This window comes from Chrysemys picta, chromosome 7 (assembly GCF_011386835.1).
Source record: "Chrysemys picta bellii isolate R12L10 chromosome 7, ASM1138683v2, whole genome shotgun sequence".
Taxonomy (NCBI): Eukaryota; Metazoa; Chordata; order Testudines; family Emydidae; genus Chrysemys; species Chrysemys picta.
In genome coordinates, this window is record NC_088797.1 from 69,864,814 (window position 1) to 69,886,934 (window position 22,121).

The 22,121-nt window shown below is 42.2% G+C and overlaps 1 protein-coding gene across 4 annotated transcripts in view; it reads right to left on the bottom strand.

Moving 5' to 3' along the window:
• The window catches only part of ZCCHC24 (zinc finger CCHC-type containing 24), a 157,578-nt gene that overhangs the window by 114,729 nt on the left and 20,728 nt on the right, over positions 1 to 22,121 (bottom strand). For 2 of the 4 annotated variants that reach the window (XM_005300593.5, XM_042856156.2), the window contains exon 2: positions 11,168 to 11,368. In XM_005300593.5, the coding sequence (XP_005300650.1) occupies positions 11,168 to 11,368 (201 nt within the window). Of the gene's footprint in view, positions 1 to 557; positions 967 to 8,440; positions 11,072 to 11,167; positions 11,369 to 22,121 lie in introns of those variants that run through there. The other 2 variants (XM_065553384.1, XM_065553383.1) reach the window with 2 other exon arrangements.

Genomic DNA, 22,121 nt, shown 5'->3' on the forward strand with positions numbered 1-22,121 from the left:
CAAAGACTAATGACCAGGATTTTTTTTTAAATGTACTGTGACTTTTTAAGATTATAAACTATGAACATTAAACAAGCCCTTGAAGTGCCACAGCCAAGAGCATTTATTTTCTAATATGCACAATGATCTCTAAAAAAAACCTTTTAATCCCTGAGTCTCCCTCTGTAACTACAAGAAGGCTGACTGGCATGTGAGCAAATGCGCACTGCGCAGGTAATACCTCTACTCCAGACAGCATCACCTGGAATACTTCATTAATGGCGTATATTACATGATGCATCTCATACTTAATGGACTAGTGCTTGATGTCCATCATTAATAGGGATTTTACAGCTAAAGTGGTGGTTATCCAAATATATGTGGCTCCTTTTACTTCTGATGGCATAATCCAGACGGGGTGGTGCAGCTTCAGACAAACAAGACGGGAATGATTGTCTGTGGCTCCCAATGGCACAATTCAGGTGGAGTGGCAGAACATCAGGAGAGTGGTGGATGAGTGTTTGTTTACCTCTGATTTCAAAATCTAGTTGAATAGATTGGACATCAGGAAGGAGGTAAAAGGTTGATTGAATTACCTTTAATGTCTGAATTGCTTAGGGAGGACAGGGCAACAGGAGGGAGGGGTATGACTGACTCATTTATTTTGATGTCTACTTCCACTGGGATGGGATGAGAACTGGAAAGAGAGGAATGTTTGGGTTTTGTCTCTGTCCCCGGAATCTCCCAGACTGTCCTGGGCAAATCAGAAAGGAAACAAAAGTTTTGGGCAGTAGCTGTCAGCTCTAGCCACTAGAAGTTGCTGGTCCCACTGCTGACAAGGAGAGGGGTGTTGCCTCCTCTGCTGCTTCCCTGTTGTTCTCTCCCTACGGTTTCCCAGCTCCCTGCTCTGTGCATTAGGAGGAGGGAAGGAGAGCAGGCGCCAGTCCATTCCGCCCCCATCCACTCAGCTTTGGCAGCAGCTCCAGCCTGCAGGGGAAGAGATAAGGGAAGAAAGGAGGCACGGGACGGGGGTTTGAAATCCTGGTGATGTCACTCAATAGGGAAAGAAGTAAAGAGGGACCATGCAGATGGGAGATACTAGGGTGGAGGGAAGAAAGGGGAGAGACACTACAGCTGGTGAAGTGAGGAAACAGGGTGCACAGTACAGGGAGTTACTAGGGAAGAGAGAAGGGAGATTCTGGGAAGGGTGGTGAGTCTGAAAAGGGGAGAGAGAACAAACCTGGCACCCCTAAAAAGGCAACACCGCCTTTTAAACAGCCAGGCTGTAGGACGCTAATCTGAACCAAGCCCAAGCCTCGTTGGGGTTCTTTATTTGTGGGTAAAACTGGATTTTTCATCCAATAAGAAATGTTGAAATTAGTTTCCATTCCGAATCAGAACAGTGTCAAAATACTGATAAATTTCATGAATGAAAAATTCCAGAAAGTTTCAAATCTGAACCATCAAAACAAAAATGTTGCCATTTTCAATTGAAACAAAACAATTTGTCATGTCAAAATGATACTTTGTTTCCAAATGAAAAGGGTGACCCCTTCCCACATCAATTTAAAAACAAAAACTTTTCATTTTGCTATCCCAATTGGAAAATTGAAAAGTGTTGTTGAAGTCACCATTTTCCCATGGAAAATTCCTGTTGGAAAATTTCATTGACATTTAAAATGTCGATGTCAATTAAACTACAATTTCTAATGGAAAAACATTTTGTCTCAAAAATTTCTACCCACTTTCTTCGCAGGATTTACTGTATATGCGTTTTTGCTATAAAGCATACGGAGTTTTGCTGCTCTTTTATGTTTTATGTTAGGGGTCAGGCTCTGGTGGAAATTTGATCTGATACAGGATGAGATCTTGAAAAACAGTCAATACACTATCAGTACTGAGGTCTGAAAATTTAGTTATTTAAATATGAAAGTAAACCAAAATACATCACCCTGTCCATACAAATACATAGAAAACCACTGCTTATTTGGTGAAAAGCCCATAGAATTTTTTTCCTCTGGTGCTGGCAGGCTATTTGTGTTATGTTTTATCCTGCCTGTGTTGCATAGAAGGTGCTTGTTTTATGTTGTTGTGATTAATTTGAAACAGATTAGTTCATGCTGAGAATGAATTCAATAACCCCCAACCCTTCTCCCCATCATGAAACAACAGTCTGCTTGGAGGAGTTGCTTTTCTTTCCAGCCCCATCCAACAGGCTTTTCAGTGGGAGGGCATGATCTACTCCACCTTGCTCATATAGACCTCTCTCTTATAAACATTAATAATATTGCCCTAATATTCCTCCTGTTTTGTCTATAGGTCACCTTATGGGAGAGTGAGAAAACAGATACTTCTCAGTTCTACCAGATAAAACCCTGTGCCTCTCAGAGGGAATGCTTACATTTAAGTTCCTAGCTGGGTACTTAATTCAGGTTTATTAAGACATTTATTGCACACTGAGCAAATATAATTTTGTTAGTAAACAGCGTTAGGAATTGTGCAATGGATATGCACCTGTGGCTTGCTCCATAGCTCACTGAGGTAAATGACAATCTTCCCATTGACTTCAATGGGATTTGGATCTGGCCTGTGGTGTATGATTTTTTTTAAATCTAATTCAGCATGTTTATGGTAACCAGGTATTTTATTAACATATGATAACGCTCTTACTCAATTGAAATATGATGCATATATTAGGGCCTACTGTCCTTTTCCTGACATCCATTTCTCTCCATCCCATTTGATCTCAGTCAATGGGCAATAGGCTTTGAAATGAAATTGTGATTATGGAACTCACTATTCCACTGACATGAATGGGAGTTCCATGAAGGGTGATGCCACAGTACCAGCCCCAAGGAAATCCTGGGGCAGTGACAATGGGCTTGTGAAGTAGCCTCTTGCTCTAATCTAATATAGTATACTAAAAAGAGACAATAATGTAAGGCTAAAACTCCAGTCAAAAGGTACCATAACCAACAAGGGAAGAGCTAGAACGACCTGTCGTCGAATTCTAAAATAGAATTCTACAATAGCTGCATATGTTATTTTTAGTCCATTTGCCTTTGTAATGTCTGTTTACATTCCATTTCCCAAAACAAAGAAAGTTCATAGCAATAGCAGAGTGAAAGTAAGGTGGGTGTATGAGAGACAGCACATCAGGAAGTGTTTGTTTTCAGCTGGTTTTGTGCACTTTTTGGAACTCATACGCATAATCAAAAAGTATGTTAGACAGGAAAGTAGCATAATAAAATCAAAGGGGTCGACTGGAGATTTCTTTATTTTCTCTTTCTCTTTGTGTAGTCACTCTCATCTGCTTGTATTAGGATCCATTATCCTTTCTCAAAATAATATCAAACATTTAATCCAAATGTCAAGGACCCTGCTACAGATACAATTTTCAAACTGAAACTCTGTGAGCTTACTATGAAAGCATGGACTGTTTGGACTAATGTGCTATCAAATGTGGCCATGATAGGCCCTTCTCTGCTTGCATACAGAAGTCTGAGTTACATGTTGCGCTGCTAAATAGTTTGAAGGCACAACACACACAAGTTATTCAGAATTTCAAAATGTAGACATCAGTGAGTGTTCTTCGATATCTCAGACCCTCAACCAGCTTAAGTTTCCAGTGTTGAAAGGGATGTTACAAAATCATAGACCTCTGCACTGAGTTATTGTACGCAAGACATCTGCAGGTTTTCATAACAAAACAATCTGAAAACAGTTCTAAAACTCACAGTGCAAAGTTAAACATAGCCTATGAGAAAAAACAAACAAATAAACTAAGATTTACTTTTTTCAAGTACATGTGAAAAAACTTGAACCAATTTCAAATCACCTAAAACAAAAACAGTATGATTGAGATATAAAGTGGAACAGCGTTAATGTGCAATAATGAAATTTACGGTTGAAAACTGCATATTGTTCCAGTGCATTAAAATGTACAAACCTAGGACATGATATTGTAAACACAGTATTTAGTTAAGCATGTGCATAAGTGTTTTCAAGATCACGATCTGCAAATTAATCTTTGCTTCCAGAGATATAAGGCCAGATCCTCGGCGGATGTGAATTGGCTTGGTTCTGTTTAACTCAGTGAAGCTACACTGATTTATACAAGCTGGGAATTTGGTCCATAACATATACAATTAAAACAAATTAATTCACATTATTAAAAGTGTATGTTATTTTTTCTTACCATATATGTTGTTTGCAGTGTTGTTGTAGCCATGTTGGTCCCCGGATATGAAAGAGACCAGGTGGGTGAGGTAATAACTTTTATTGGACCAATGTCTATTCGTCGAAGAGACAAGCTTTTGAGCTTCACAGAGCTCTTTTACCTTTTCCAGATCTGAAGAAGTGCTCTGTGAAGCTCAAAAGTTTGTTTCTATCATTAAGTTGGTCCAATGAAAAATATTACCTCATCCACCTTGTCTCTCTCATATATTATATGATGTAAAACAGGGCTACTTTTTTATGTTACAAACCAGATATTTGTTTCACATTATATACAAACACGTGTATGACATTTAAATATCCCAGCTTTCCATAGGTAAGTCTCAGAAAGATAAAGAGGTTTGTTAGCAGAGACTTGTGTGGAGGAGAGAATCAGATCTGGAGAATCCTTTTTAATTTTGGCCAGAATGCTAATATACTCCCATAAAGTACAGGTGAAGAGCGCTCTCTTTTCTGGATAGAGATGTACTGGGCCAAAATCATCCTTGGTCTTAAAGAAGTCAGTGGTGTTACACCAACGTTGAATTTGGACTGTTGTCTTCCTGTAGAATGTATATCACAGAATGTCCACTTACCCAATGTAAGTAAAATACTACGTGGACTGGTGGTTCAAATGCCATTTGTTTCTAACTAGAGCTTGCATGATCCAGATCCTATGTGATTCTCAAATTCTGGGGACTGCAGCTTGTGAAATCCAGACCTATGTAACAACAAATGCCAACACATATGGTCTCCAACCCAAGAAGATGGGGGCGTTAAGCCAGCTAGTTTGAAAGCCCATGCTCTGCATTTGAGGGTTAGCAGAATCATGGGGATAATGTACTTGATCCCCAAATCCCATGACTGAATAACAGGCCCAGGGCTGCACTCCCTGATTTGCCAGAAAGAACGTGTGCATTTGTTTGTAAGCCACACATATATTCACCAAGTCAAAAGGAGATCCTTCTATGATCATCTTTAAAAATACACCAATGCATTGCCAACATGTATTTCAGTAACTTGGCCAGAGGTTAGGGGTCTATTACTGGAGTGGGTGGGTCAGGTTCTGTGGCCTGCAATGTGCAGGAGGTCAGACTAGGTGATCAAGATGGTCCCCTCTGGCCTTAAATATCTGTGATTCTTTGAGTCTATGTAATTGTTTAGGATTTCAATAGGGTGTGTGTGGATGAGTGTAGCCTTAAATTAGCTGATGTTTCCATGACCTAGAGCTGGTTTTAAGGTCTCACACAGTCTCTGACCTCCTGACCTGATTCTGGGGAACTATAAAGGTAAAGGAGGATCTCATCTTTCACTTAAAAACAAAAGTAAGTTTCTCTTCTTTTTATGAAGAGCCTTGACACACGCCAACCACTTAGGTTGAAGGCTTGTCACTTTTTTGTAAAGATTAGAGATTCTTCACCATCCCCATCACAGCTAACCAGGGCTGCCCTTTGGTGTCTGTTAAAAAACAAAAGCCACACGTCCTTCGGTCCTTTGAATCTTGGGCATGCTCCAGATCAGTTGACTGTTGTAGGGAGCAGTACCACTCAGGGTTACCACTTACGGTCCTAGGGTCACTACAAGCTCCCAACCAGAGGGCTGCCTCCTAACTCAACTCTGCTGTAGAGCAGCCAGCATGATCTCTGATCACAAGGAGAGACAGCTCAATAGCATGAGGTAGCATGGGCTTGTGGACTAAGTAATGGACTGAGAGCATGGGATTAAGCTCAGTTTATAACTGATGTGGTCTATATCTGGGTCAGTCCATACAGAAAAAATGTTTAAATTTGAGTGCCTGAAATTAGGCATCTCAATTCAGATATGCTGAGTGTCACTCTCATTGACCTGAATATGTATATAGCTTTTATAGGGTCTGATTCAAAACTCATGGAAATACTCCTGTTATTAGTTGCAATGACTTTGAATCATGCCGATATAGTGATTTTCATCCATAGATCTCAAAATGCTTTGCAAAGGAAGGCAAATGTTATTATCCACTACGCCTGTGTCTATACTGGTACATGTGTGTGTATATTTACATAAATATACACATCTGCATGTATATACCTATCATCTATGTAGACATACATATATATTCACAAAAATATAGACAAAGTGGTAGAAGATATCAAACACAAGTTTATGTACCTTCCAACTCTCCTTGAGTGGGATTAATGATTACGGTACATGAGTGCGGAATTAAGACCACCACCTATATTTTCCAGGGTGTCTTACGTACTGTCTCCATGATACAAGTTCCTTTCCAGTTCAAATGGTTCCCTCTTTGTTGACAAGACCATTCTAGACAGCTTGGCAATGACTAAGGGGTCAGAAGAACTCTTTGGCCAGCATTCAGAACCACATGGCTGAGGCCATAAACGTGGGATGAAGTTTGACTGACAGACCATGCATGTATTCTTACAACAGGACTTGCAGGCATTTGGGTAGGGATGGAACACAGAGACCCAGCAGCTGGAATCAGTGCTTGGCAGAAGCAGCAGACAGAAAAGGGGTTTGGCTGGAAGTTTTGAACACAGACCTATTTTGCTGGAGCCCTGAGATTGGACTGTATCTCTGTTAGCTTTGTTGTTGCCTTTGCTGTTAATCCACCCTTGCTCAAAGCAATAAAGGGAACTATGCATTTTATAAATATAGCCTAGGAAAGACTATCCTGAATCTGCATCCACTCATTCCTCTCCCACCAAGGAATTAAAACAGTCCAGAAGCGCAAGCATTTCGTGACTTCCTGGAAGTTGGGATAGCATGCTTGTGTGTGTGTGTAAGTATGTAAAAGTACACACAAAACCAGTACATTTAATACATGATAGTGTGATGTGGTAAAGAGATTTTATGGTTTCATTGGCTTGAGTTTGGGGTGGCTGCATAAATCAACAGTGGTGAAGCAGTGAGTGAGTTACCCAGGTTATCCCAAATGGATGCCAATAAGATATTTATATCACAACATGCCATCATGTATTTTGTATAGGCCACACATATCTCTGGGGAGGAATGCCATTTTACAAATATTGTAGATTTAAAAAAAAAAATTGAGACTACAACTATAACACACAGGAAGAAATAAAACCTTCTAAAAATGACTTAAAATAGATTTTCTACACATCTCCATCCCCCCAGACTGATTTTCCGTTCCAATATTTCTGGATCTTTCCTGTTGGAAAGTGAGTATTGTCTCCCACTTCTAGCCTTGCAGGGCTGTGAGATATCTGACTAGAAAATCATTCCATTTTATCTATATGATAGCTGTTACTGGCCCAAGACTGAATATTACCTGTCTTGGGGAAGATGTAGAGGGTGAGGTCAGAGACAAGATCTGAGATGTAGGTTAGGGTGGAATTGTGTAGGACCTTGATGATAAGGACAAGAAGTTTCTATATATGTGTGCATATGCCCATGCGTGAACAAAGAAAAAAGTGTATTATTTCACTCCTCACATTACCTATCATTTTAAATTAAATATGTTGAATGTTTGCCATTGTTAGATATAATTACAGAGATCCAAATTAAATTGAGATGTGATGCTTTTGGCCTCAATCCTATAGTCATTCTTATGATTGAAAGTCCTGTTGAAATCGGTGAGAGTTTTGCATTTGAAAGAATAGTAATGCCTGACTGGAATGGAAGTTTAACTGTAGGAGCACATGGAAAAACGTGCTTAGTTGAAAGTGTTGACCTCTTGGCACAATTACAATGTGATGAAACCACACGGAAACAGTTGGGTCCCAAATAATTGTGTTGACTAAATATACACAAACCCGCAGTGACTAGCTGCATACACACTACTGCTCTTACTGGTTTCAGGGAGCTTCTAAAACATAGAATACATTGAGCGCCACTACATGGCTCACAAACTATTTAAAGATATATTACCCTATTTTTACATGCTCCAAAAAAGTGACGTTAACCATGATTTTACAACAGTCTTTAGGGATCCCAAAAACCTTTGTAAAATCAGAGCTTTATGAAATCATATTTCAGGTTTGATACAAACGCATTGAGATGGAATTTAAAATGAAAAGAAGCTTTAGATATGTGAGGTGTTAGAAAATCAGATTTTACCTGTTGTGATTTATGCTTCTGGACTGGGTCATCTCTCAAGGTGTAATCTGAAATAAGTACTTACATTTCTGTCAGAATGGTATAACGTCAACTCATATGGCAGCAGGAAAAGCAAACAGTATGTTGTTATGTTTGCAACAAGGAGAATAAGGGAGGATTAAAAAGTCCTGAAGTTAAGTAATTTTTTTTATTATGTAGAAAAAACTTCATAATAAACTCCATAACAAAATCTGTTTCTTATTAGGTGATTACGTAAAAAAGAAAGAACGAGAATTCAAATACCATGTGATTTACTGCTCTACATATTGTCCAAGTCTGATTATTTTATCTTTCCCCCTGTCTGAATTAAAACATAATTTAAAATATGGAGTAACCATTGTACCATATTCAAAATAGCTTTTGTTTTTGATGACACTGGGAGGAATTAACCACCAAACCCTACAGCTATTACACAGTATATTAATAAATTTAAAAACCAAAATCAGTTGCAGTTAGAGGACTGGTAAAATGAAGGGGTTTTATAACATGGGTCCTGATCCAGCAACTGGATCCATGCTGTTGGATCCGTAAGCTTGCACTGAGTCCCACTGAAGTCAGTGGGGTGCCATATGGGATCATGTGGATCCGATTCCAGATTCAAGGCATTTGAAAATAAGATCCTGAGTCTACAAAGCACTTAAACCTGTGCTTAAAGTTAAGCGTGTACTTAAGTACAACACTATTCAATAAAGCACTCAACTGCAGGCTTGAGGCCCAGTAAAGTGCTTGTGTTTAAGTGCTTTCCTGAATCAGGGTTTATTTTTGATATTGCACACAATACTGACCTAATTTCATACCACCTCCCCTGAAAGTATACACTGATATACAGCACACATGTACTCAAACACACAGGCACATATATATATTTGTTTATATAATATTACAATTCAGCCACAGAGCACATACTATAGGTAGTATTCTCCATTCCTGTTTTGGTTCAATGGATAGCTTAATATATTATTGCTTAAATCATAATAGCCCAGATCCTCAATAGTATTTCAATAGGAGTGAGATGCCTAAATACCTTTGAAGATCTGGGCCAACATGCATACAAAAATTGGATAGAGTGTACAGCAAAGTCACATAAACCTTGCTGTGGGAACCTTAACTTTTGCATATGCTGTGCTTTAATTGGCATTAGCTGATTTTCTTTTTTTAGTTAATTTCCTTAACTAACCCTGAATCTCCACTCAAGATATTTCTGATACATTCACTGGGGACAATCTACGCAAGCCACTGCTCGATATGTATTGATTGTTAGGGAACCTGTTGCGTTTCTCTCATACATACCCAGAACTGCACTGTTATCTCACACAATATTGCATTGGAGTCCACTGCTGGGCATATTCAGTTACAGTTAGTATATTTCTATCCTAGTATTGAACAATGTATGCTATCACATGATCATTTCTGTGTATTTTGCAAGTACATGCTAAACTGAATCAATTCAAAATTAAAACACATTTCTAAATATTTTTTGTCTCATTCCTGAACAAAATGCTCCATTCAGTATTCTGAAACAATACAATGTACAATATTTTGAAGTGCATTTGCAGAGCTGCACGGGGCGTTTTGTCCCACAACTTCCCTTAAAATCAGAAGGAGATATGCAGCTAAAACTTCATGGCGATAACCCCCTCTTTAGTTCACACCTCTGTGACCAACTGCAACAGGAACGCACTCAATTTCATGCTGACCTTGCTTAGCTGGCAAACATTCCTTCTGCCTGCAATTCTGGCTTTTATATGTCTGACACCCCTAGCTGCCATCGACTGTAGTCAATTTTACTGAGAGAACAAAGGTTACATGTTAAGAAGCCAGGATTTGAAAATTGTGGTCTAGAGGATGCCACTAATGTGCACTTCTGTATTTTTGGAATGCCATCAGCATTTTTTTGCCTCAGGACTCTAAGTAGATTGCTTGTTGGAACTGTGAAAGTTTGAACCGTCTCTACTTCTATGGGAACAAGCGCACCTTAGCAATGCCAAGCTGAAACCTGAGAAGATGGGAAAACCTGGTATGCTGGGATTTGGCTCTTCAGAGGAGAAATGCAAATTAGTATACGGTTTTAGTGCAAATTACTGTACCCCACATCTTTAAGAAAATAACGTTACCAGTTTCGCTATTGCAAAGGCAGTCTACTAAGCCAAGAACCATCATAAACTCATCAGCAAGTAGCATAAACCTCTCATATATCAGGCAAGGGACATTTTGCACTAGCTATACCTGGAGCTTGGGTTCCTGCAACAGTGACTTAAGGTTTTCATCTGATATAGCATTTTCTCTTTCCTTACAGTGTTTAGTGCTGGGTACTTCCATTACTTGCTATTTTTTTTATTAAATGTTATATCCAAGATAGCTAAGAAATGTGCAGCTTTAAAATGAATTTAGCACAATCTTCAAAATGGAAAATGACACAGTAACAACCTTTACCATTGCCAAAATCTACCCACTCACTTGCCTGGAGTGAGGTGTTTTTTTGGGGTGCGAGTCGCATTGGGGTAGTTGCAGGGGTGCGAGTCGCATTGGGGTAGTTGCAGGGGTGCTGAGAGTCATTGATTCAAACTGCAAACCCGGTATATGATGGAAACCACTTTGAGCCAGGGGGTGAGGCGACATCCCCCACACCCCTAGTTCCAGCATCTATGGGTAGGTGGGGCCGACAAACAAGTAAAATGTCATGGTAACAGGCCCCATGATAACAGGTGGATGAAAAGAACCTTGGCCTGGCTTGGTAAACTGTCAAGACATTTCTGCAAAGCTGCTCTGAAAAAAAAAAGTGAGTCAAGTTCAGGAAATTGTCTTATTAGACGAGTGGTGCGGTGAATACTCTTACAGACCATCACACATCACTTACCTGTGGACAGTCTTTGATGTAGTGTCCCTTGTTAAAACAGAGGTGACATAGGTAGTTAGGAGGTGGCCTCTTGCTGGGTTTTCTGGCTTCCGAGGAGAGGGATAGGTCAGAGAAATGCTCAGTGAGCGAGCTTAACCCATCCACTATGTTATTAAGGGAGCCATAGGGCGATGCGCTCTTATACAGACTGCTACTCAGCGCCTGCAAAAAAAGAAAGAAAGATATAGTATTGTACTAAAGGTTCTTCTAAGAGTGAGCTGAACCGCAGCAGGCTAAAAATAGCAGCAGGAACTTGAATAGAGTCTTTTCATTAGGAACAGGGCTGCAGACTTTTTGAAAACAATATATGGGTCATTAATACAGAGGCCTCTTGGTTGTAAGACTAAAGATGGCACGACAGATCACATTATCCCATTGGTGGGGAAAGTACTGAGCTCACCGCAGTTCACTCATCCCAGCCTGGCCACTAAGCGATGATTGCTTTCTTATGTGATACCCTACCACAGTCATGGAGTGGTTAGAGCTTCCAAGCAAAGTGCTGAAGAGTGACCCACAAAAAGGAACATTTTTTGGTGTCCACAACTATTTGAAAAATCAATATTGAAACCAGAGAAAGGAAAAGAACACCAATAAAAATGTAAATGTTCATTTGCAGACTGCTTGATGAGACAATAAACATAGTGTCCTGAGTTTTAAACAATAAGAAGTGCTCATCAGATCCAGGGGAAACTGCTGTGATTTAACCATTTCCTGATAAATAGCAAATACACAGTTTTGTCTTTCACCTGCATGGGATCTCCACTTTCTTCAACTGGCAAATCAAAACTAAAGGGAGCCCAATTTGCCATTCTGAAGCTTCAGAACAGCAGGAAACCCATAATCGCCTACACAGGAGTTAAATGATAACAAGTATTCATTCTCTTTAATGCCCTGGGGTACAACAGAATAGTAACTGGTTGATAGGAGCTTTAAAACATAAAAAATAGCTTCTTCTCTGGATTTTGCAACATGGCTGTTCTGCAGACAGGACCACAGCATGAACAGTTGTTCCCACCCAAAGTATGGGTAGGACACATTTGCCAGGGTAACATAAGGAATTTGCACTTGTACTTATTAGGCCTGGTTCTCCTCTCACACTATTGTAACTTCAAAAACAACAAGGAGTCCAGTGGCACTTTCAAGACTAACAGATTTATTTGGGCATAAGCTTTCGTGGGTAAAAAAACAGGTTTTTTACCCACGAAAGCTTATGCCCAAATAAATGTTAGTCTTTAAGGTGCCACCGGACTCCTTGTTGTTTTTGTGGATACAGACTAACACGGCTACCTCGATATTGTAACTTCACTGATTCAGTGGAGTTACTCCTAATTTACACTGATGTGCAACCAGAATCAGACCTGTTCTGTGGCTATATTTTTTCAGTGCTGTCAATCAGAAACTTTTAATGAGGGCCAAAAAAATTAATTAAAAATCCTTTACATAAATAGATGCTAGAAGCTGAGATTTAGTGAATTTGTGAAATGAATTCACTAATCTTTGAGAACCTCAGATAGTCAGAATTTCTGTCCAGCTGATGTGATGCTCAAATAATAAAGGAGTCACATAGTGAAAATTAGGTGCAAGCAACAGATCAGTGGTGTCACACTTTGCAATCTCCTTTAGCCACACCAGAGGCAAAAGTGACCAAGTTACACAACTGATGAAGGGTCTAGTAGATAGGGCACTGGATTGGGAGGCAAGATAACTTGCATTCTGTTCCTGTGACTTGCTCTGTGACCCTGGGAAAGTCATTGCAACCCTCTCTACCTCAGTTTCCTTCTCATCCTTTGTCTTGTCCAATTGCACTGGAAGCGTTTTGGGGTGGCACAGTCTGTACTGTGTGTTTGCACAATGCCCCGCACAATGAGTCCTAATCTTAGTTGGAGCTCGCTATCTATATATATCTATATTCTCCCCTCATTTTACACCAGTCTAATCCAGGAGGAGCTACATTAGTGTAATAGTATGTGGCATAAATTTGGTGAGCGAAGAATTGGGACCTCTGTCTTTGGGGTTAATTCTGTACATTTTGAAAATGAAAATGATCTCAATGAGTGACTGAAAGGTTCTAACTGCTTCAGTCATCAAGTGACTAAAGATACTTCATCAGTCATCAGCACTGATTTTCTAGAATTATGGAATTCCACAGGAATGAGAAAATCTTGGCAACAAATTGGTAAGAGGAAGGAGAAGTGCCATGGAACCCAAATTGTTGTTAATTAAGAGACTTCAAGAAGCTCTTCTCTCCCGAGTAGCCACTTTCACTTACACACACTTGGAATAATACAAAATGTTTTTAATAGCACATTTTGACTGAGGACCCTCAAATTGTTTCACATGCATTAAATAATTAAGCTCCTCAGCTGCCTTGTGAAATATCTATATTATCCCCATTTTACAGATCGTGACCTTACATACAGAGAGTGAGAAATTCCACTCCCGCCACCCACTGCAGAAATCCACAGATCTTCCTTGGGTTGGGTCGCATGCAAGTCCTCTGCAACACATGGGCAGGACACAAGGCTGCAGTACAATCTGCACATGGGTGTTTTTTCGTCTGATAGGACCCAATCCAATGCCCATTCTTGGCAAGAGGAGTCCTTCATTTGACTCCCATAGGCATTGGGTTGGGCCTGTAGATTGCAACAGTGGCCACTTTCCATTCCCCATCCATGAGCTACTGGAGCCTCATGACTGTGTTTTATGTTGGTCAAGGCAGGCGCTACCCTTCCTGACATATTCAAGGCCAATGCAGGGCTTGGCCACTCGACTAGTACCACATTGTACCCTCTGCTGCAGCAGTGAATATCACTGAGAGAGCACACAATTTTCCCTGGGTCCCACAGTGAGTCAGTGGTCTAATACTAACCACCATACTTTGTAATCACCAAACACTACCTATCACTGGAAAATTCCCTTTGAGCTGCGCCGAGATGTATAGAATCCATCAAATGTCGGCAGGGAGAGGGTTAACTCTCACTCCCCAAGCAGAGGAAAGACCACAGCTGCATGTCCTAATTACAAGGATTGTGAGGGTAGAAGGGCTGGGCCAGCTGTGGCGAATTAAGGAGTTCCCTATCAGGCTGTATTAGGGATGTGGGTTTACTGGTGTTAGGAATTAGTGTCTTCTGGTTGGGAGAGGATGAAAATGCTAGTTGGCAAAACCTGTCTGCCTCTTTCCCTCAATGACTCTGCAAAGCTTTGACTTGTTTTAGTTGAATCATGGGGATCTAAGCTGAAGGAAGCTTTTGAAATCTTAGTTTAAGTCTCTGATTTGGATGGGGCAGGGGTCCCGGGGGAGCTATCAGGGGGTGAGAAGCAGGGGGGTCGGATAGGGGGCAGGGGCCAGGCCATGCCTGGCTGTTTGGGGAGGCACAGCCTCCCCTAAATGGCCCTCCATACAATTTCTGAAACCCGATGTGGCCCTCGAGCCAAAAAGTTTGCCCACCCCTGCTGTAGTCCTATCCAGCCTCCTTACTCAAGTCCACACAGGCACGTTGGGTAACATTTTCAAGGATGTCTAAGTGATTTAGGTGTTAAAGAACCAAAGTCTCTTTTGAAAATGAGATTTGGGCTACTATGTCACTTGGGCACCCTTGAAAATCTTACCTGGGTTGCTCCTTGCTTGGCAGAGACCACCTCCTATGCTGCTCTTTCAAGACTCCCATGCCAAAAGGAAGACTACGGAACCACTAAATCTAAATTTGCTTCTCCGGTTACTTAAAAATGGAGACAGGGCAGCAATAAGAACAGGATGACACAACAACACAATTTAATTTATGTTATATATCATAAAAAAGGCCCTTCGCTCCGAATGTCTATGCTGCACTTTCCCTCTCTAAAGCTTCCTTTTGATGCTAGAACCAGCTCAGATCTAAAGGCAGTGAGCGAAGATGAGAATGCTAGCATAGACATGGTGTTTGTACCATGATGTCAGCTGGTCCTGCTCAGAACAGACCTGGACAACACAGTGGCTAAAGTGCTGTTAGTGCCCCGTCATCTGTTGGTGGAGTTGAGCCAGTTCTAGTAATAATGGGAGAAGAACCTACTGTTGTCAAGGCCTGGGGACCAAAACAGCCAGGCAGATGAAACAACAGGAGTCAGAGTTCCCCTGAGTAGCTCCCTGTTTAACTTTAAAAAGCCAGCTCCTAGGCGACCAACGGAGTTAGCGAACAAGAGTGGCAAGCTGGGGAATTTTGCAAGAGAGTTTGCCAGGTGAGGAGGAATGACTTCATGACCTTTGAAGTGAGTTTGTTTGTTTGTTGTGTGCTCACTGTTTGATTTTAGCATATAGTGTGACCTGTTTGGGGGGCAGTGCCTGCGCCTAGCAGCCTTCTAAGCAAGGCTGATGGCTTCTTGATGAAGCTTTGATCCCCCATCCCTTTAGGATCCATTAACCATTAACCAGGGGCAGGGCTACTCAGGGAGATCAGGGGTTTAAAAAGCCAGCTCCTAAGTGACCAGAGGAGCTACCAAACAGAAGAGTTTTTTGTGAGGGAGTTTAGAGGGGGAGCATGAGAACCAGATACACCTAACAATTGGGCAATAAACAACCCTACCCCCCCCCCCAAAAAAACCCTCAAACACCTCCCCCCCAAAAAGCTGAAGGAGTAAAAATAATACAGGCAGAAGTCCAGCAGCAGAGTGGGGGGATAGCCTAACCCTAACTGCAGCATGTATGATTACTTGCCTTGTGGCCAGGTGGCATATGTGTGCATTCAGCGCAAGGAGCTCCGGGCCCTCAGAGACCAAGTGTGGGCTCTTGAAACCAGAGTAGCTGAACTGGAGGAGCTAAGGGAGGCAGAGAGGTACAAGATGAGACTTTCTGGGACTTTCTGGGTCCCACCCCCAGTCTGATAGCCTTTGTGCTGCTGAGGAGGATGTAAGTCTTGGGAAGGACATCATCAAACTGGAATAAAGGGAAACGATCCCATAGTTGGGACCCTCCTTCCAGATGATGCCGTGGTATCCTCTCGCACTGAGGATACCTCCTCGGGGGAGGGAATCCCAGTTATTAGGAAGAAAAAGGTAATAGTAATGGGGGATTCGATCATTAGAAATATGGATAACTGGGTTTGTGATGACTGGGAGAATCACATGGTCGATTGCCCGCTGGGTGCAAAGATTACAGATTTCTCAAGGCTTATACTCAGACTTATCTGCAGTGCTTGGGAGGAGCCAGTGGTAGGTACCAATGATATATAGGGAAAGGTAGGAGAGAGGTCCTGGAGGCCAAATTTAGGCTGCTAGGCAAGAGATTAAAGTCCAGGACCTCCATGGTAGCATTCTTGGAAATGCTTCCAGTTAAACACGCAGGACCAGCTAGACTGGCAGAACTGCAGGATCTCAATGTGTGGATGAGATGATGGTCTAGGGAGGAGGGATTTAGGTTTATTAGGAACTGGGGAACTTTTTGGAGAAGGAGGAGCCTATAGAGGAAGGATTGGCTCCACCTCAACCATACTAGAACCAGATTGCTGGTATGTAAAATTAAAGAAGTCATAGAGGACTTTTTACACTAAGTGCAGGAAGAAAGCCAAGAGATATAGAGGAACACACGGTTCAGACACAGACATTTCTTAAGGGAGGATCTATTAACAGGGATTCTCTATATGCTAGTAAAGAGGAGAGAATAGAAGTTGAGAAAAGTACAGGTAGGAACTGAAGAGAAAGTCAAATGAAAAAGAGTTCCATTCAATTACATAACATGAAGGCAGACAACTAAAAAATGACAAATTTTATAAGTGCTTATATACAAATGCTAGAAGCCTAAATACAATGAGTGAACTTGAGTGCCTCGTATTAAATGAGGATATTGATATAACAGGCATCACAGAAATGGTGGAATGAGAACAATCAATGAGACATGGTAATACCAGGGTACAAAACATCAGAATGACGGAGTAGGTGGAACTGATAGGGGAGGTGCACTATAGATGAAAGAAAGCATAGAATAAAATATAGTAAAAATCTTAACTGAGTCAAACTGTAGCATAGAATCTCTATGGATAGAAATTCCATGCTTGAATAAGAAGAACATAGCAGTATGAATATACTACCAACCACCTGATGGTGTTAGTGACTGTGATTAGAGGTCACAAAAAAAGAGGTCACAGAGATTAGAGAGGCTATAAAAATAGAAAACTCAATAACAAAGGGGGATTTCAACTATCCCCATATTGACTGGGAGCATGTCACCTCAGGACGGGATGCAGAGAAAAAGTTTCCAGACACCATTAATGACTCTTGGAGTACCTAGTCCTGGATTCCACAAGGGAAGAGGCAATTCTCGATTTAGTCCTAAGTGGAGCACCGGATCTGGTTCAAGAGGTGAATATAGCTGAACCACTCAGTAATAGCGACCACAATATTAATATACAGACTAACACGGCTGCTACTCTGAACACAATATTATTAAATTTAACATCCTTGGCGGGAGAGGGAATAAAAGAAACCCACTACAGAACGGGGGACTACACAAAAATGAGGAAGCTAGTTAAACGGACATTAAAAGAACAGTCACAAGAATGAAATTCCTGCAAGCTGCATGGAAACTTTTTAAAAACACCACAATAGAGGTTCAAGTTTAATATATACCTTAAATTAAAAAACAATAGTAAGATGACCAAAAAAGTGTCACCATGGCTAAACAACAAAGTAAAAGAGGCAAGTAGAGGTAAAAAGGCATCCTTTAAAAATTTTAAGTCAAATCCTCTTGAGGAAAATGGAAAGGAATATAAATTCTGGAAAGTCAAATGTGAAATACAATAAGGCAGGCCAAAAAAGAATTTGAAGAACAACTAGCAAAAGACTCAAAAACTAATAGCAAAAAATTTTTAAGTACACCAGATGCAGGAAGCCTGCCAAACAATCAGTGAGGCCACTGGATGATCGAGGTGCTAAAGGAGCACACAAGGAAGACAACGCTATTGTGAAGAAGCTAAATGAATTCTTGGCATTGGTCTGCACTGCAGAGGCTTTGAGGATGAGTCCCACACCTGAGCCATTCTTTTTAGGTGACAAATCTGAGCAACTGTTTCGGATTGAGGTGTCAATAATGGAGGTTTTGGAACAAACTAATAAATTAAGCAGGACTAGATAGTATTCACTCATGAGTTCAAAATGAACTCAAATAAGAAATTGCAGAACTACTAATTGTGGTATGTAACTTATCACTTAAATCAGCTGCTATACCAGATGACTGGAGGATAGCTAATGTGAATCTCATTTTTAAAAAGGCTCCAGAGGTGATCCGGTAAGCCTAACTCCAGTACCAGCAAATTGGTTAAAACAGTAAAGCATAGAATTATCAGTAGTAAAGAACAGAATTATCAGACACATAGATGGACAGGATTTGTTAGGGAAGATCAACACAGCTTTTGTGAAGGGAAATCGTGCCTCACCAATCTATTAGAATTCTTTTAGGGGGTCAACAAACATGTGGATAAGGGTAATCCAGGATATATAGTGTACTTGGACTTTCAGAAAGCCTTTGACAAGTTCCCACTCAAAAGACTCTTAAGGAATGTGAAGAGGAAGAGCGGCCCCGCACTGATACCGCAGGAGTTAACCCTTCCTTCCTAGCAGAGGAAGCCACACACCGGAAGCTCTGCTGGGCATGCTCCAACTGGAGAACAGGTATAAAAGCCTGCAGATCAGCTCAGTTGGGGCTGACCACTGGAGGAGAAGGACACACGGTGCTAGCTCCTGAAGAGGAAGAGCCTGCGCGCCAGGATCCAGGAGTCAGTCAAGCCGAGGCACTATCTGAGACCCCAACGGAGGATGTCACAGGGGAGGAACAGACCGGAGGACCCCCCCGCCACAGATGAACTGGTATTCACGGTAGGAAGTGACCCAGGGGATCTTTAGAGACAAACAGCGTTAGAGCTGTATTGCTGCTCGGCGTGTTGTGAGCGGATCCCCGCCGAGCGAGTGGCAAGGAGAGCTTGCCACTACCAGGGCCCTGGGTCGGGGCTCGGTGGCGAGGGTGGGCCTGAGTCCCCCTATCCCCTCACCCCTGAACCGTGAGGGATCCTAGACACTCCGGCTGCTAAGCTGTGCTACCCTGCTCATAAGAGGGGTTGTATAGACTCTGGCTGCTAGGCCGCGCTACCCCGCTCGTGAGGGGGGGAGGTTGTATGGACTAAAGTCTCTAGGCCGCGCTACCCCTCCAGACAGAGGCGATAGTGGGGAAGAAGGCCAAGAGGCCGTAACCGACCGCCTGCAGGGAAACGGACGCAAGGACTGGAGAGTGGTGAGGCACCAACATCCCAACCCACCCCTGCCACAAAGGGGCGCTGCGGTGCCAGGCCTGCCATAAGGAAAGTAAGCAGTCATGGGATCAGAGGGAAGGTCCTCTCATAGCTCAGTACCTAGTTAAAAGACAGGAAACAAAGGATAGGAATCAATAGTCAGTTTTCAGAAGGGAGAAAGGTAAATGGTGTCTCCTCAGGATGTGTACTGGGACCAGTGCTGTTCAACACATTTGTAAATTATATGGAAAAAGGAATAAACAGTGAGGTGGCAAAGTTTGCAGATGATACAAAATTACTCAAAATAGTTAAATCCCAAGCTGACTGCAAAGAGTTACAAAGGGATTTCATAAGACTGGATGACTCAGCAACAAAATGGCAGATGAAATTCAATGTTCATAAATGCAAAGTAATGCATATTGGAAAATATAATCCCAACTATGTATACAAAATGATGGGGTCTAAATTAGATGTTCCTAGTCAAGAAACAGATCTTTGGAGTCATTGTGGATAGTTCTCTGAAAACATTTACTCAATGTGCAGCAACCGTCCAAAAAGCAAACAGAATGTTAAGAACCATTAGGAAAGAGATAATCAGATGGTAAATATCATAATGCCGCTATATAAATCCAGGCTTTTCTCACATCTTGAATACTGCATTCACTACTGATTGCCCCCATCTCAAAAAAGATAAATAAGAAACGGAAAAGGTACAGAGAAGGGAAACAAAAATGATTAATGGTATGAAACAGATTAAAAAGACTAGGACTATTCAGCTTCAAAAAGAGATGACTAAGGCGGATATGATAAAGGTCTATAAAATCATGAATGGTGTAGACAAAAAAATTAGTGTTATTTACTCCTTGTGATGGGGTGGACTAGGCCCAAGAGGCCCTTCTGCTAGAGACCTCAGAGTCCTGCCACACCTGTCCCAGGAAAAAAAGTAGTAGAGGAGTCCTCCAAGCTGCACAGAGAGACTGCATGGGACATGGTCAATCAGGGGGAGGCTGCAATGGGCTAGCCAGTAAGAGGGTTGCAGGCCAGTATAAAAGGAGCTAGAGTCAGGAAGTTGCTGCCTGGAGCTGCAGGACCACAAGCAGAGCAGTTCCTTGCAGGGACCGGGAGAGCAAGAAGGAGCTCTTGGCTGGCTGCTGGGGTTGAGTACAAAACTTCAGCCCTATAGTAAAGGGTGAAGCGTTGGTGAAGTTCCTAAGACAACAGGAAAGTAGCCAGGGAATCATAGCAGCATTGTGAGCAGTTGAAAGGTAAGCAATGGCCCATTGCTGCTATTCATAGGGTCCCTGGGTCAGGACCCAGAGTAGTCGGTGGGCCAGTATCCCACCACCAGCCACGGGTGAAATAGATTACTCCCTGAGGAGAGAGTTGAACCTAACCCCAGAGAGAGGACTGAAGACCCTGAAGAGGGTCAGCAGTTTACTGGACATGGAACTGTAATATAACCCAGGAAGGGGACCTAACCTATTTAGTGTCTCAGCTGGAGAGCTGGGGCCAGAAAGGGCAATTGCCTCCAGAGAGGAAACTGAGGGGGCGGGGGGGAATACAGCTCGATACCAGGACTGTTTAAAGACTGCGGACCAAGACTTTACTGTTTATCCCAGAAGAGGTTTTGTTTTGTTGAAAGCCCTCAACCTATGTGTGTGACTTAGCTGGAGGGTTGGATCGCTAAAACTGCCTGAGAAACCACCAACAGGGATCACCACAGACTCAGAAAGGAGCAGATGCACACCTGGCTAGGGGGCGCTCGTGAGAGGTGAGTGCCACCCCGTTACACTACTTCACATAACCCAAGAACCAAGGGTCACCCAATGAAATTAATAGGCTGCAGGTTTAAAACAAACAAAAGGAAGCACTTCTTCATACAATGCATAGACAACCTGTGGAACTCCTTGCCAGAGGATGCTGTGAAGGCCAAACTGGGTTAAAAAAGAATTAGATAAGTTCATGGAGGATAGATCCATCAGTGGCTTTTAGTCAAGATGGTCAGGGATGCAACCCCATGCTTTGGCTATCCCTAAGCCTCTGAGCGCCAGATACTGGGCGTGGATGAAGCATTCCCTTTGAAGCATCTGGCTTTGGTCACTGCTGGAAGACAGGATACTGGCTAGATGGACTATTGGTCTGGCCCGTATGGCCATTTTTAAGGTCTTATGTTCTTAAATTTAGCTAGCCTATGTAGTGTTTGTCACTGCTACCTCTGAGATACAACTCTGCTGACCACTGAGGCTATGGCTGACTCACCCCATTTGACATGGCTGCCGTGCTGGCTCCTGGCACACTAGGCAGATTTAAAAGCACAGTTTACTGAGCAGGAGTGGAAGACACTAGGGAAGTGGTGGGCAACCTGCGGCCTGTCAGGGTAATCTGCTGGCGGGCCACGAGACAGTTTCTTTACATTGACCGTCCACAGGCATGGCCACCTGCAGCTCCTAGTGTCTGCAGTTCGCCGTTCCAGGCCAATGGGAGCTGCGGGAAGCAGTGTGGGCCACAGGTTGCCCACCACTGCACTAGGGCAAGTAGCGAACTTTGCTGCACATTGCTGGCCTGGGATGGGATAGCACATGGGGACCTAGGAATGGTTCTCATATCCCGTTAGTCAGGTCCACTTTGAATAGCGTAGATTTACCATCTGATGTCTCTTTGGT